General features: G+C 37.4%; 1 protein-coding gene across 1 annotated transcript in view; it reads right to left on the reverse strand.

Moving 5' to 3' along the window:
- Positions 1-18,246, reverse strand: part of CPPED1 (calcineurin like phosphoesterase domain containing 1) — a 738,666-nt gene that overhangs the window by 202,094 nt on the left and 518,326 nt on the right. The window contains exon 3 of the mRNA XM_044089183.1: positions 5,796-6,218. Coding sequence (XP_043945118.1) covers positions 5,796-6,218 — 423 coding nt within the window. The remainder of the gene's footprint in view (positions 1-5,795; positions 6,219-18,246) is intronic.

Raw genomic sequence — 18,246 nt, forward strand, 5'->3', positions numbered from 1 at the left:
ACAGAGAAAAAATAAAGTCTGCTCCTTGTACTGGCAAAATAACTACGTTGCTAGATACACACTCCCTCCTTCCTGCTCCAAGTCTTTGACGGAACAGCAAAATGTCTTCAATCCAGTCAGATCCTGCTTCTGCATTCCACTCTGTCCCTCCTCTGCTAAGGGGCAATTAATGGGGAAAAAAGTTCTACGATTAGGTACCTGAAATGCAGGAGCCAATCAGATCTCATTTTTTTACCCTGCCCCCTGATCTTCTTCCTCAGATTTTAGTTGAGGGAAAAAAAAAAAAAAAAAAGAAACAAAGCTTTTTTTTTTTTCTTTTAAACTGCAGCAAATATCTTGCACCAAGAGTAGCAAGCAGTTCTTACAGTTTATACCATGTGTGAACCACTACAATGCTCAAGTTTTAGTAAAAAAAAAAAAAAAAAAAAGAAAATATTTTTTTTCCTTTTAAACTGTAACAAACTTCTTGCAATAAATGTAGCAAGCAGTTGCTATAGTATATACCATACAAACAGCGCTGTGGCGCTCAGGTTTGACTGCACTAAAATAAGATTAGGATCAGTCTTGGATAGCTGCCTGCATCCCTTAACACTTTGCACCTGAGGTAGTTTCCACTTTGCCCTGTCCTAAGATACTGCCTATGGACAGTTCTTGCTGCACAGCATATTTTCTAGGAAACTCAACTTGAGAAGCCTATCTCTGCAACTCTTCGCTATCATTGTTCAGTTATCAGAAGTTCTAATAGTCCCTTATTTCCTATAAAATACTTTCTGACATTATATGTTTAACACCTTTCTTGGACTTTTACACTTCTCTTTCATTCAGGTGTCTGCGGTTCCTTATTTTCCACATGAACATCATAGAATATTAGTTCAGCTGCTTAACCAGCTACTTCATCCTTATGCAGTAAACTTTCCCGTGACTTTGAACTTTTAATTTGGCAGACTCTTTGTGGTTTCTATTGTAATGGTATCTTGTCTTCACTATATTTGTCTAATATTCTGTTTACTTTATATTATTTTAGGTACTGGTAATGTCGAAGAAGTAGATGTTCTAAGTTGGTGAGAGAACAGAGTCACTGTAATGGAGCATTTCTGTACTATAAAAATGGGAGATGAAATGAAAAATTCTTAAAGCCTTTTCTACTAGTCTTTCTCATGAGATTTTCTTTTTGTTTACCAGGTTATTGGACTGCTCCACAGGGACATTTTTCAACCACAGCCCAGAAGCAATGTTTAGTTAAATTACCGAGTCACAAAGTAGACACATGAAGGACAGCAGAATCAGTCCTTGGATTACAGGATAAGAGTATGAAACTTGTTAACAGCTTATCATGTTAATCTTCTGTGCTTTTTGCCAAAGATGTCAGATTATTAACAAGTCTCTTCATTTCACCATCCAGCTACAAACCTTACTGAGTGGACATTACATCTTTACATCCCTACATTAGCAAACAATTTCTGAATTCCTTAATCATGTATTGCAGACCACAGTTAGAAATGATAAAAAGTATCCATTATTTTGTCTGAGAACACAAACCTAAATAAATACACTAATCATATGTGCACTTAGTGCATCTCCCAGTTGATTTCAGGCAACACAGCATACTAACCTAGCCATGCTTTATTCAGGGCTTTTTAAAAATGGAGCAAATCAGTATCCACTTTGCTCTATGGAAGAAGGTGCTCTTCACTACCAAGACAGGCATGAAGAAAGAAAATCAGTTATCACTTCTTCTGGATTGCTGTTGATACGTACTGCAAATGTCACAACTTTGCATGTTCTATTTAAGATGTCATTACTGGTGTGTATGTGTTTGTGTGTGTGTGTAAACCACAGACCTAATTAACTTTTTAAGTAAAAATAACATTGAGTTTGTTTCATACTGATGATGTTTGTTCAAGCTAACCTCGTACAGTAACTTCTTTCAGCAACTGCATTTCTAGTTCAGTGCCAATTCATATATAGAATTATTTTATTTTTCTCACTGTTGGTAAATGTAGTATTACTCAAACTCTAGCTGCAACAGTTTTTCATGCTTCTCTGGAAAACATGCTGGTCTTAATATATTTACTTTGTGTAGTATTTTATTTTTAGATAATCTTCCCACAGAAGTAGTAATACTGTCTGCAATCTCAGAGATGCCTTGTACAGATTTCTGAATATGCTTTGCAAAGTTTTTTGATCAGTTTCTACTCAAATTTGTTTAACACATATTTGCTGAATTTATCACATCACATCTATGTACTACTGTTAACAGGTTTCTATCTAACCATACCTCTTTGGTGTATAACTGATGTATAGGCACATTTAATTCATATGTAAACAGTTTATTCTCTTGCATGACCTCTGCCATTCTGACTGGTATCTTCTTACAACACAACTAGACTACTCACATCACCGTATTTTAACACTGGTGTATCTGCAACTATATTTCTGAACATTTCAATACTGTTCCCGTTTAGGGATCCATTCCCAGGCTACATTTTGTCTAATAGCTTTCATACTGGCACAGTTTTCCGAGACATATTAAGTATAAAGTTTTGCAAAATGCTGTTTTCTTCCTAAAATTTTCTTCCAAGGTTAGCTTTTCATCTGAATTTGGCTTATGAGCAACTACTATGAATATCTGCACTGAGCTTCAGTCACTCTGACATCAAAATATAAACCACACATTTCAGACCTGTATTTTACACTTGCTCTTACTTAACTTGAAATTTTCATGTTCATGTAACAGCAGTATCAGTCTACTGTCCTACCCTTTTTGTGTTTTGTCTCAAAATAGCAGATCATTAGTTACATTTATACCTTCCAAACCTTAAATTACAACTGCAATAGCTCTTTGAAAATGGAAATCTTAACAATCTACACCTTCCTTACAGCATACTAAATGCGTACAATTTGGAATTTTTTTCATGTATTCTTATCTGCAAAAACACTGGTTTGCATCTAGTACGGACAAGAACTTAGCATCTGAAATCAATGACACCACTTAAACTATATAAGCAATGAATAATGCAATCCTTTTATCACTTTATTCAGATCCTGCAGATTTATGCAACTAAGAATCTCATCTTGGTTTACAACAGTAACCATAACATTAACACCTTATCTATTGCCTCTAATTACTTCCTACTGACAAGCTTATCAATTCCATCCTGAGAGCTGGTGATACTTCTGCTGTGAAATTGTGTTCTGATAATCATCCTAACCCGGAAAATATATCATTATAGCCACAAAGGATTTCACTGATATGGATCAAAGTTTTTGAGATGCATCTGAAATGTGTGACCATTTCTTTACATGTGCACATTTTGCTTTCTAATTGTGGATTCATTTTAGCATTTCTAGCTCCCCCCAATCAAAATGATTCAAACCATTACAATAATTACCCTCCTTAAGTGCTATGATTTGAAAATGGATGTTGATTTCTTGTTTTTAAGGACACGTCAGAAATGTTGACCCAGTGGTTCTGTTTTACCATGAATACACTGGCAATGTGCACATAGCTCTTTTTGCAGTAGCACCTTCAGAAAAATATTAACACAGTATGTGAAGGCTGCCAGCCCAGCTAGCTGAAATTTTGTAAATAATTCTATGTCATTTCTGAATAATAATATTTGTATGCTTGTCCTACAAATGTAAGAAAACTGTATGTTATGTGCTGAGCTTCAAGAATGTAACCACAGTGTACCCAACTGGAAAAGAACAGAGTTAACTTGCAAACTCTAAGAAAATATGTGAATCGCTTACAACTGTGGTATCTCTCAGTTTCAGTTAGAAGACAGGATATCTGCAGCTAGAAATTCTTTCTATTGCCTAGAAAGAGAAATAATTACAGGTTTCAAAGGTAGAAGTGTGTAACTGTTTTACAATTTCCAGTTCCAGGCAAGTTTATGAGAGACAAGTATTTTTTGAGGCAGAGGTAACAAGAATGATGCAATCTGAGATAACCCAGCAGAAATGTTTTATAGTAATTTAAGAACTATCTCAGAGAGCGAGTCTGTGCATTTTGTATCTTGTCTTGGATCTGAACACATCCATCTTCAGTACTTCTCATCTATATTTGCTTGGCTCTGTAGGCAAGACTTAGATCATAATATCTCTCTTACAGATAGCTAGGAACTTAGTAAGATTAGTTTAGATCCTTTATGGATTTATGTGAGACTGTCCTGGAATGTTGTTTTAAAATATTTCCTGTGATTCTGAATTCTGTTGTTACTGTATTAAGTTGAGTATTTGTCTTGTGCTTTTATTATTAAATATATTTAAACCGTTTAATTGTGGCTGGTTTGTTTAGAGATATTTAAGGTCTTAGATTACTTGCATGTATTTGGTGACACTGTGCAGGCCACTCTTAAATAGCCTTAAAAGTTTGGTCAGACTTACCATTTGGATAACAGTAACATTACACAGTAGAATTGGTCACCCTTTGGGAAGTAGCTGATAAATAAGGGTGGTTGGTGGCAGTGATTACTACCTTATAGTCTGGGAAGAAGGGGGCATAGCTAGCTAGTAAACCTGTGCCAGCCTTCCCCTAGGAGTACCTGTGTGTTTGTATATAAATCAAATCTCAATGTGTGTGTGTGTGTGTGTGTGTGTGTGTGTGTGTGTGTGTGTGTGTGTGTGTGTGTGCTACTTGGGCAGGGACACGATGTACTTGTTGGACAGAGAGGGTGCTGGAGGTTTTAGCTTGACTACTCGGCTGAGATTTTAACCCACAGCTGTGCCAGTGGGGAGACTTACTTGGAATCTGGAGAGCGAGGAAGAAACCTGCCCCAGATTGACTGTGATCTCTGTGTGCTCTTAAGAGAAATTGCGCTTTACTGTGTGATCCCTGTGTCTTGAGACGAACCTCTTCAAATACCGGCAATTCAGCAGCATAATCCGACAATAGATGCCAGTGGAAAAAATATATTCCAAAGATCAACGAGGTCTAAAATCACTATAAGAGAAACTACTGGTATTATGTAAATATTTTTATTTTTTTTTAGAAAGGAAGAAAAGGGAAAAAAAAGGATCACTACCAACAATGGTAAGAAAAAGATATACCAGCTGGTATACAAACGTTTTATATAAAAGTGAAGAAACTTGAAAATAAAAATGAAAGTTGTTAAGAGGGCAAGGAAGGGTGACGGAAAAATATCAAGAACAAAAATTTAAAAAGTTTACCACACTGAGCTATGAGAGAAGGAAATCCCAACTTGCTTGAAGTGCGGCAAACAAGATCTGGGAAATCTGGAGAATGGGACATTATGGGTAAGGGAGGAGCTGAAGAGTTAGATCCCAAGCTATAGCAGCGGCCGAGTCAGATCTGAAGTTCGGACCTTAATCCACAGGTTGAGGAAAGAACGAAAATGACATCAGATCGATGTTTACAACAATTCACCTTGCATGTTTGGTGGATTTGATTCCAATTATTTAATTTAATTGACAATACATTGTGTGTGTGTGTGGGGGGGGATTCACTCACATTATGTAGGGAGATCCTAACCAATGACCTACACAAATACTGAAAGAGTAATGTGAAAGTCAGATTTATGTCAGTCTTTCTTAAACCCTTTCACTTCATCCCACTGTTATGCCACTAGCAAAAATGTGAATCATAAGCCATTTTCCAGGAAGAAGCAAATATATACAGTCACTCACATATAAACAAAGGAGCACCCCCCCCCCCCAGACATATATCCAAGTGAAGCCTGAAATTTAATGTGCCCAGCAGTTTCACAGACAGTAGACTTCAAAAGGCCATTACTTACAGTATTTGTACATAAATATTTAAAACAATGCATTACCTGAATCATGAAAGCGTTCCAGCAACTCTTGCCGTACAGGGATGTCCAAGTTAAAGTAGTCATGCCCTTCTTCTGGCTTCTGCAGGAACAGTGGAATGTGTTGAAATACAATGGCATGTTTACATTTGTGCTGTTTGGCCACAGCTAGCTGTTCCATAAGCCACTTGTCATGGGCTTCCTTAAGCTCAGCACATTTAGAGGCATCAAAGAGTAACTGAGAATTTATCACAAGAAAGAAAACTCCTCCTACCCAGAAGCTAAAGTAGTCATCTCCCCAGGCTTTCTTGTAGTCATCAATTGTCCCTGGAGTTGGAGTGTTGCCAATATCATGATTTCCACAAACAAATACCATAGGAATAGCATTATCCATATCCTTTAGAACATTCTTAAGGTCTTTTTCTTGTGCCTCTCGCCACTGAGTACCTGTAAAAGAAAAAACACTATTAAAATAAATTCACGTATTTCACAAAATCAAGTATGTCAGTTTGGGCAGACATTGATGAAGCACAGCAGCTACCACCTGCAGTGCTAGAATTTTGTCCCAAGTCCCACTTAATACAGCACGACCACAGAAGGTCTGTACTGATAACAAACTCTTCCGATTTATGACTAAACACCCTGACATTTAATTCTTAATAAAATGGCAGGATCTAAATGTACTGACTGTGGATGTAATCACTGTTAACGAATAAGGCAGTGGAGATTTTCAACTGAAAATACACGTTATCAAATGCACATGATTTTCAACATATTATAAAACCATGTAAAACCTTTGAGCTATACAGGTGGGTACACCTGTTACAGTTTTGCAAGTAAAACAAAGTATAGGTCACTACAGGCTGGATCTCATTTAACAAGGTTGGAAAATACTGCCAGAGGAGGACTGAGTGAGACCAATAAAGATAGCTGCTTGATTATATAACGAATGATCAACACGCTACTTGGCTGACAGACAAAATATCCACTAAAACATGTTGAAAGTAAAATTATGTAAGATGTTACCATAACATTAGATGTCCTACTTCTCACTGTTGCAGTGTTCTTCACTCTTTGGATATCCTGATGAGCACAGCTGAATGTACGGCCAGCATACCACAGCCTTTACACCTTCCAGGCACTGTATATCAAATACATATCGTATGTGCAAGGCATAACTCACCACTGCCTATAAACTGAGTTAAGCAATTTTCAGATTTGTGCCTGCAGCGCCAGCACAAGACATTTTGCCCTCACCATGCCTGCAGAATCTATATGCCCCACCATGCCTGCAGAATCTATATGCACTCTCCATTTCTTTAAGTGATTTCTTGAGAACCTTAGCACTTAGATGAACAAATGCAGTTGACTGGTAGTACAACTGTGCATGTTAAGACAGTTCAAATAAAAAAATAACTTTCCCATTTAAAATGTTTACAAAAAATCAGTTTTTCCAACCCCCATTATTTCTCAACTCTTTACATAAAGAATATGCCCATTAGAAGTGCATACCACACACTTGGGTCATACAGATGGATGTAGTCAGGTGTTCCTCATATGTTCTGTATAGTTTCTTGCAAAAAATACTTTTATTTCCTTTTTTTAAGCATTTAGTTGCATTTTTGGTTGCCCAACTGTTTTGCAGTGTTCTGTTAACCACAAACCCATTATGAAAAGGACACACACTTGACATCACTGCCCTAACATCCAGTTGCCTGCTACAACATCTGGGATGTATGTCTGCTAACCAGGGATAACCAACAACTGGAATGCCCACAGAGGTTCCTCACTAAAAGAATACAGGGCGTAAGTAAAATGTTCTGTGCAGACTGTCTCAGGGTCCTAACCCTGTATTCTATCTCCTACAGGCTCTGGAGGGGAGATCTATGGCAGGCATGCAGGACATTGTCAGACCCCACTCTGATGGACCTCCTGCATATCCACAAAACAAACAGCACCAGAATTACCCATACTAAAGACTTAAACCTTGTCTGCAATATAAATAGGAACTGCTGGAGAGACAGGTTATGTATCCCAGAGACTACCCCGTCTATGGAACAGGCTCCCCCATCCATGTGAAACAGAGTTCCTCCCTAACCTAATTCAAGTGCAACTTGGACAATTCGATAGGAAACCGGAAATTCATCCCTGGTTTGGCACCTATATCTTTAATGGACACAGGTAACCTGTAAATGGTTAATCTTCCAGACCCATGCTTACACTTATCAAGGGTACCAGAGATTTGGGATGCATGGCTAGGCTTAAAAAGGCCCTTGGGGTCATTAGCCTGGTAAACACCTATGAACCTATACCATGTACATATTAGGAAAAATAAAATGTATAATCCTGGTTCATATTGAAATACGAATAATAAACTGATGACAGTTAAGTTTCAGACTGAATATTTTTCTGAGAATGCAAGGTAACTAAAACCCTGTTTTTTCAAGTTTTGAAGTTAAAAAAATCTAATTTTTAAACCTGTTCCTAATTGTGAATAATGGACTTTATTACTCATTATTTTTTTAGTTTTCTTGAACTATAAAACTGAGGTGTGCGTATGTGTATGCATTGGTATTAATTATGCCTGTGAGGGGCATAACACTCAAAAATCAGATTTCAGCCACCATACTTCAGTGACACCTTGCATACTATCCCTTAATGCACGATGCACTACATATTAGTAAGGCTAAAAGTAAATGTACAAACATCTATACCATATTAAAATCAAACCTGCTATTAGTGTACTATACACAATATGTTGTGTTCTAATTGTAAATATTTTAATGAAGTTATAAATGTCCTTGATTTAAATAAATAAGACAGTGACAATAACCTTATGTCCTTATGTTAGACTGCTGGAGACGTCAGTGGGACTTACTGCTGGATACCTGTACAAGTGTAGGATTACATTTCAACGTTACTTTTAAGAGTCACCCAAAGACAGGAAAGTTTTAAGTTAGAATAATTAAATGAAAACCATTTAATTCTTGCATTTTATGAAAGCTTTTAAATGTGTCCTATGTGTTACAGAATTGGTTTTAATAGGTAGAGTCTTTTTATTCATTAACCACTTCTCCTTTCGGCTGCTCCTGTTATGGATCACTACAGTGGATCAGTGGTCTGTAGAACAAGTGGCAGTAGAATTTTACAGTGTCATGTTGCCAGCCAGTGCCCAACGTTTGCCAGAAGGCACACACTTACCCCTAGGGTCAATTTAGAGTGCCCAATCCACCTGCAGCATGTCTTGGGAATGTGGGAGGAAATCAGAGCACCAGGAGAAAACCCATGCAAATACAGGGAGGACATGCAGACTCAGCACAGAAGGCACCTTAGCCAAGAATTGAACTGGAGAACCTCTTGTTGTGAGGCGACAATGCTAACCGCTGCGCCACTGTGCGTCCTCTTTTTATTCATTAACTATTTTCACGACTTAAGCATGACTTTTGATTAATTCAGTTCTTGTCTGAAGAAGTCTTCAGTAAATGTGTTGGAAGATGAAAGTACTTGAAATTTATATATTAAACATTTTACATTTTACTGACCTCCTCATTCATCTTTTTTTTGTTTTTCACATTTTTTTTTGTAATTGACCGGAGTAACAGACTAAAGTTTTTAATTTATCCAAAAATGTTTATGCCAAGTCAGCGGAGATTATATGGAGATCAAAGAAGCTAGCAGTGGTTGACAAAATTAAGGGCAATTTGTATGCCCCTAATGAAAGGGAAAAGGCTTATAATATTGGACAATGGCTAGGATATATCAATACTCAGAATGGAGCCGCTGATCAATATTTCTGCAAAGCCTTCCTTGGTTATTACCATGATTAGTACTGTTGCTCAAAATGCCAGGACATTTTACTAAATAGCATGGCATATTTCACTCAGTTTTAAACCTTCTTGAATTCTGCTTTGTTATGACTACCACTTGGACGTTTAGTAAACAAACCAGATGATTATTTTCATAATTTGATTTAATTTTGAGTGTGATTTTAAGTTCGGATTTAAAGGTGGCCAAATTGTTCATGTTCCTATAGAAAAAGTTCCACAACTAAAAAGATCAAGTTTGTGAATATATAGATTTGTCTAAATCTCATATTTATGAAAAAATGTCAGTGGCTTTTCACTGAGTAGCATTTCAGAATATCATTCAATAGGACAAATTAGCACGCAGATCGAAAATGTCATCTGGTATAAATGAGGCTGTATGTGACAGTGTGATTTTATTTTTAAGCCAAGTTACCAGTACATGCTATATTTGTATTTTTGTTCACATGAACAAGGTAGAGCAGATGGTATTTCATGATGTCAGTTAAAAGATTACGCAATGCTAGAAAATTGTTAGAGGACTGCTGTCTACTACGGTTTTGCAAATACTTAGGCAATACATATGAGATTTATGCCTATTTTATGTAAATACTTTAGGCAGTGTCCACATTAATAGCAATGTGGAACTGCATTTCTTTGGATAGTTCAGTACACAGGTCAGTAATATTTGCTGACCCAAATACAGTGGTCAGTAAGCAAGAAACTCTGATTTAATTTCATATAGAAATATGAATATGCTCCATGTTAATACTTCTATTAATAGTTCAACCCAAACAATTTATGAGGTATTTCATGGTATCAAACAAAAGCTTACATAAGGCTGCAAATGCGTTCATCGATCGATACCTGCCATCTGACCACTACCAATTTATAGATATTTATATCTGTTTTCTAATAAAATATGCAGATATGCATAAATATATTTCTCTAAATATCTCGGGCACTGTCTACCTATTCAAACTGTTGAACAGCAATTCTCATACTAAGTCACCACGGAGGCCAGAAATGGCTGCTCATACAAATGATGCACTATGTACAAGAGAAAATATCATACATATATGGCATTTGTTAATAACAACATTAATAACTTGAAACGCAAAGGGTATATATGGTACTTCATTCTCTCAGCTGAAAGTATACAAAATGCTGAAAATGTTTTGCACTGATAGCTAGTGCCCAACTAGCATTCCTTTACAGATATTTACTTTATTTCTCAAAGTAAGTAAGTAAATATTCATATCACTCAGTCATGCAAACATACCAAAAATGGAGTGACATTGCAAAAATAATATACACAACAATGAAGAGCACATCTGCATGAACAAAACTTGCACTGATAGTTGGGGTACATCTACTGTAGTTATAGAGATATTACTTGTTCGCATAATTACAATAACTGATCTTATATATTATATTATTTGTTCAATACAAAAATACCATTAAGTCTGGCATACATACATTACTATTGCAAAGAGGCGAGTGTGCTGAATAATTTTTATATTTTAACATTTTTGTAACTTTTTACAGTTTTTGAGGTATGTATATTTGATTATAGGTAGGTTGGAAAACTGCATTCTATGAATTTTAGCTCAGGCAAAAGCTGTCAAGGCAGGAACTCTGCAGGTGTAAGCTGGTGTGAAATTCCACTCAGGCTAAGTATGAAACAGATAAGGTTACATATGCGACATATGAGTACCTAATCCTCAGAAATTAAGTGTCTCGGAAGAACCAGAGGAACCCCAGAGGAAAGCAATGATGTACATCCAGGAAGACAAGGACAAAAAGGATACAAGAAAAGCTCCTTGGCCAGAAGGAAAGTGACAGAAAGTAACATGGGGTTGGAGGGAATTAGTTAACATTTGTTTACCAGGAAAGTCTGACTTGGAACAAAGCCAATTTTCAGCTGAGGCCCGCAGAAAAATGCTCTAGAAGCATCTCTTTGTAATGTGGGAGGAAACCACAGCACCCAGAGGAAACCCAAACGAACGCAAGGAGGACATGCAGACTCTGCACAGAAGGCACCCCAGCCAAGAAATGAACTGGAAAACCTCTTGCAGTGAGGCGGCAATGCTACCGCTGCACCACTGTGCCATCCAATGGCTGGACAGAATACTGCAACAATGAAAAGTATGACATACACTGTTATGCAAGATCTTACATGACTTACTATGCCCTTCATTATCACTGTTGCTGTATTCTTCACTTCTGGGGGAGTACAAAAACTACTGGAAATTATGGGATGAAGAAACTGCAGTACAGCCCTCCAAAAACCCATGAACGATGGCCCTGGCAAAACCCACTCTGGCCGTAGAAATTACACCTAAATTGTAATGTTTGGTGAAAGTCTGAAGAGAAGACCAAATAGCAGTTTCCAAGATGGATCTAGTATCCACACCTTTGAAAAAAGCACCAGAAGAGGCCAGTGCCCAAGTAGAATGAGCATGAACAGAAGAAGAACGCTGCTTGCCATGAAATGAACAACAAAGAGAAATGGCCTTAGAAATCAAGAAGATGGTTTGTTTAGATACAGCTAAACCCAACTTCCTGGCATGAAAGCAAAAAAAAATAAAAGGATGCTTAGATTTCCCGATATGTCTAGTCTAGGTAATATCTGAGCTAAGTAAATCAAAGGTGTGAAGAACCCTTTCATTTGTGAAGAAGCCTTTCATTAGGATTCAGTGGGGAAGAAAAAGAAGGAAGATGAATGGGCTGATTCAAGGAAAAACATTAACCTCCTTGGGCATAAAAGACAGACTAGTACGAAGAGACACCCTGTCATTATGAAAAACCAAAAAAGATGGAACTGCCATGAGTACTTAAAGTTTACAGACCTTCTTGGCAGAAGTAACAGCCACCAACAATACAGTCTTCCAAGTACAATGTTGCAGAGAAGAAGAAACTGCGGTCTAAAAAGGATACTGAGTCAGTTTCTCAAGAACAAAATAAAGGTCCCAAGGAGGAGGAGAAGGAACAAACTTCTTGGAGGCTGTATATGAAGGATGCTTTTCAGAAATTGCTTGACTTCAAAACTAGAAGACAAGTGGGTTCAGAGGCAGACAAGCAGAAATGGCTGACAAACTGACTTCAACTATGAATATGCCAAGCTGCAATTGAGCAATTCACACAAATAAGAAAGGACTGTATGAATATCCACAGAAAAAGGGTCCTGGTCATGATTGAGACATCAAATAGAAAATCTCTTCCATTTAGTCACATAGGATTTTCTAGTAGTGGGTTTTCTAGCCTCCTGCATAACCCAAAGCGCATCCTCATAAAATTGGAATCTAAAAGGAAACAAAACCCTATCACACAAAGTGTCAATAGAAGGGTGGCTAAATAATGTTGAATGAAAGATCCCTTGTCTTGTGTGAGAAGATCCATCCTGTAAGGCAATTTGTGACAACTGCCCCTGGCCAGATGAAATAGAAGGGGACGGAACTGTGTTGTCTGGCCAAGAGGGAGTCACCAGCAAAATGTTGGGCCTGTACCACATGATCGTGTGCAGGACTTTTGGTAGTAGTGGAAGAGGGGGATAGTAATACAGAAACATCTCCTTTCAAGAAAAAGAGATGCATTCACTTTCCAAGCCAGAGGACATGCCACTCTGTGAAAGTTGTCTGTTGAGAGAAGAGTCAAAAGGATCTACTTGAGGAGTACCCCACCAATGTACAATGTCCAGAAACACTTCCCTGTGAAGCATCCATTTGGGAGGTTTTGCCCTAGATTTGCTCAAAGAGTATGTCACAAGATTGTGCTCTGAAGGAATGTAAACCATCTGAAGAATCAAGTGATGGCAGAGTACAAAATCCCAAGCCTGAACACCCAGCTTGCAAAGGACGTAAGACTTTGTGCCCCCTTGTTTGTTGATGAACCATGACTGTGGTATTGTCCAAGTAAAGGAATATTTGAAATCCATGAAGTCTGCAGAAGGCTATCCCAGGGGCCAGACATTTGGTAAAGACCCTTGGAGGGAGCTGTAAAAAGACCAAAAGGCAGAGCAGATAACTGATACTGACAGGAAGAAACAGAAAAACTTAAAATCTTCCTGAAGAGAGGGTGAATAGGAGCATAAAGGTAAGCATCCTTCAAATGCAGGGATATCAATAAAAGCTTCACAAGCAACAGAGGGGAAAATGTCTGAAGAGACAACATCCTGAAAAAGGGAACTTTGAGAAAGTTGGTCTGGAATAGGTCCCCACAACCCCTCCTCCTTCCTGGGAACCAGAAACATCCTTGAATAAAAGCCTGTTCCCTGCCTGCTGCTTTTTCGATTCACAATCTATAATATGACCACCTTCAGCTCAAATCTGTCTGAATAGTGTTACGGGAAGGGTTAAGGTCAGCAACACATCAGAAAGCCAGGCAGGGGGGTCTCCAAGTTATTACTCACTTAAAGAATGATATCAAAGGTATCCTGATTCTGGAGCACTATCCCTGACAACTGTCCAACCATATACCCAAGTAAGGGCTTAACTTGTGCTGGGAAAAGATCCAATTTCTTTTGGTTGACAGCCCCCATCAATCTTGCATTTGAATAATAATAATACAGATTTTTTAACCAGGTAGGTCCACTGGACACACAGTTCCTTTTAAATGGTGACCCGGGAACAATGTCTAGTTAAGTGACTTGCTCAAAGTCACACACTAGGCAAATGAGGGCTGAAGGAATCAAACCCTGTACCATAGGAACTACGGTTCACAGCCCTAACCCTCTGCACTAACTTTAGAATTCAATCATTGGTTGGGCTAGACTAAACCAGGATCAGACAATCATATAAATATGGAAATATTTGACAACTTTCAAACCCATGTGCTGCAATAATCAGGGGTAGGCATTTGAAACAAACAAAAAAAAAGCATTTAAGTTGTTTCAAGGTCAAATTGTGGTACTTTCAACTGAAAGCATATCATTTCCACATGAAAGTTCAAACACTTTTAAGTTCTGAATATATTAACTTGCTAGTAAGCATCTTTAGTTTCAGAATGTCCTACAAGGCATACCTGCACAACAGAGGTCATACGGGCTTGCACAATCATATTGAACATTTTCATCCTGGGATGATAGTTCATGGCGGACTGATGTAGAGCGGGGCTCCAATGTCAGAATCCTTCTCTGGCACTAAAATAATGTTGAATAATATGCTGATTAACTTAAGTATTTTTCACAGGCCTCCTCCTCTACAATTTTCTATCCAGGTCTGATTTCAACAAACACATGCTCTTGGAATGGCATGGAAGTAAGTAATTTTAAGTACAACATTATACACTTGTAACAGTTAGAGGAAAACCAGGACACAGATTACTCTCTGTGATGTCTTCCTTTGTAGAGAAACCTGTAATTCAGATGACCAATTTCTGATCTACTTTGGTTTTAGAAACACCATTTTAAATTGTTAGATCTGAATCTACAGAATGCAGACTTTATGCCTATAATATGATACTGAAACACTGTTCATGCCTACTGTTGGTTATGAGCTGGACTGCTGATGCTTGACTTGTCAGACTCCCCCGACAGAGGTTGTTAGATATCAGCTTCCAAACAAGCTTTGTGTCGGATGAATGGAGGATAGCAACAGTCATTCCCTTGAGCACAGTTGGGCCATTAACTGACTTGGGTAATTACACACCCATATGCCTGACCAGCCTCAATTGTAAGGCTATAGAAAAAAACATCATGAATTAATAAATAAGGACACACACCATGACCCAAGCCAGTTCAGATTCCTTAAGGGGAGATCCTGCTTATTTAACCTGGTTGACTTCTTCAAGAAGCTTACTGAAGCAACAGATGACAACAAATCATTACATACTACATATCTAGACCTCGCAAATGCATTAAACACCATCCCACATTCAGGCATTACATTTTCTCTCCCAGTTAAATGCAGACTGTTGTGTAACTTACTGAACAATACAGTGACTCACAAATAGAACCCAGGAAATTATGGTGGGCTGCTCTACCTCCTCCAGAAGACCTGTCACTAGTGGTGCACACCAGGATTCAGTCCTTGGGTCTCTACTCTTTGGCATTTACTTCTAGGAGGCAAAAGCAAATGTTAAGGGTTTATGGCTGACTACATTTGCAAATGACTGTAACCTCAGTGCCATCATTAACTCCCCACAGGACACCAAGATCCTCTAGGAGGGCCTTACTCAAAGAAAGAGCTGGTGTCAAAACCATGGACTAAAATTAAAAGTCAAGAAATGTATAACAGTATCCTTTAGAAAGCATGAAGCATGACCACCCCTGTAACTATCACACTGACAGCACACCCCTAAAAGGTGAACCAATTGCCTGGGATCTGCAGTTGTATAGACAAACTGTAATTCGATCACCAAGCAGCAAATGTTGTAATAAAGTCCTTTTCATGCTTATCTGTATGGCGTCCAGGGATGTAATCATTACACTGCACTCTGCTCTCATTAAGCCTGTCGAGGAATATGATGCCCCTTTCAGTATGTACCTGTCCAAACACTTGTTACAACTCACTTTTTGACAAAAAAATCATGGGCCTAAAACATAAAAAGTATGCAGACAATCTCAAAGCGTTTTCCACACTCTCCATAACATTCAAGCTATGACGAGATTATCTCTGTTTCATGTACAGAACCTCAAAAGAGCCTAGCATGTCAGATGTATTACACATTCATAGGTGCAGCAGTAGCATAAACACCTAATGAAGGCATCACAATTTGTTTTGAACATAAGCAGGACATGTTACAGGGACAGATATGTATCACACAGAAAACAGCTCTTATGGAACCATCTTCCACTCCACACAAAAGTAAAGTACTTCTCTTATTCTAGACAAATGAAATTTGGATGACTGGATAAGAAATTGTAAATTCACCCCCAATTACACCCATGTCTATTATGGAATTGGGGAAACAAATAAATATTGTTCTACCTATTTCTCAAGAAAGCAGCGAAACAAAACAAATAACTGTCAGAAACAGTATAAAATAAAATACAGTATCTGTAAGTTCAGCAACGCACTTTATTGGAAACCACACAACTTCAGTTAGCACTTTCGTCTCCTTTAACTCACAGAGACTTCTTCAGACTGAAATTCATCACTAAAATACACACATTAAGTACCCTACTTACATGCATCATAAAAATACTATCCAATCCTGACTGTAACATATCACATGATAAAATATATCTAAAACTTATTACAGTAAAAGTTATATAAAATCAGTGATTTAACCCTTTTCTTTTCAAGTACATAACAGATTCTTCTCTATTGTTAAGCCCATGGTAAAAACATACATTTAACTTCACTTGCCAGCAGTATTACAGCCATCCCAACTCTTCTTCTACATTGATGGTACTATTTATATTTTTCAGTGCTTCCTACACTAAACATTTAAAATTAACTTTGCATTTATTTTCCTTATAATGTTTACACATAGCATTTTTAACATCACCACTGGCAATTGCATATTTGTGCTCATAAATTCTTCTATTGAGCTCCCTGGCTGTTCTCCCTACATAAAACACCTGACACTCCATGCACATTATTAAATAAATCACATTTTTGCTTTTACATGAGAAAGCCCCTGGTATTCAAACTAAATACTTGCCTACTTCAACTTAATTGGAATCGGTGTATAAATAATTGCACATATTACAACTGAAGCACTTTAACATTTCTTTTCTACTTTCAAGTGGTGTACATCTGTTCAATTTATTCTGAAAAAAGTGTTTATAATTTTTAGCTCTTTTTGAACAAACCTAGGCCCCGTACCAGTCTTCTTGACAATGTCATTACTAGCTTTAAAGGTTCCCCAGTTTCTACTAACAATACTTTTTATAGCTTTGGAGTCAGCACTGTTTTGTACTACCAAAGCTGTCCTATGAGTATACTCTTTTCTGTGCTTTTTGTCACCATTAACTCTTTCCTCTATTTCCTTACCTAACATACTATCCATTTCTTTTCTTGGATACCCGCTATGCGCCATTCTTTTGCAAAAATGTTTTGCTTCTTCTAAAAATTTATGATCATTCTTGGTTAAAGTGTTTATTCTTTTTAATTGACTTTTGATTATGTTTAGTTTTCTTCGGGTGAAGGCTAGAATAGTGTAAATACATATTATTTTGGAAGTCCGTTTTGTATATTTTAGATGTTAGTTTATTGTCTTCTTTATATATTATTCTTTCTATATTAAACATATACAAGAAGAGTTGGGATGGCTGGAATACTGCTGGCAAGTGAATTTAAATGCATGTTTTTACCATGGGCTTAACAACAGAGAAGAATCTGTTATGTACTTGAAAAGAAAAGGGTTAAAATACTGATTTTATATAACTTTTACTGTTATGAGTTTCAGATATAGTTTATCATGTGATATGTTTCAGTCAGGATTGGACAGTGTTTTTATGATGCATGTAAGTAGGGTACTTAATGTGTGTAATTAGTGATGAATTTCAGTCTGAAGAAGTCTCTGTGAGTTAAAGGAGACAAAAGTGCTAACTGAAGTTGTGTGGTTTCCAATAAAGTGCATTGGTGAACTTACAGATACTGCATTTTATTTTATATTATTCTACCAACCTCTGGGTTATTCATAAACAAAACATGTGCTAAGTAATTACCACAAAAATGTAAGACTAGACTTCTTAAAAGTTCTCACAAACCAATAACCTAGTA

Source organism: Protopterus annectens, chromosome 12.part0 (assembly GCF_019279795.1).
Source record: "Protopterus annectens isolate FY-2018-M chromosome 12.part0, PAN1.0, whole genome shotgun sequence".
Classification (NCBI taxonomy): Eukaryota; Metazoa; Chordata; order Ceratodontiformes; family Protopteridae; genus Protopterus; species Protopterus annectens.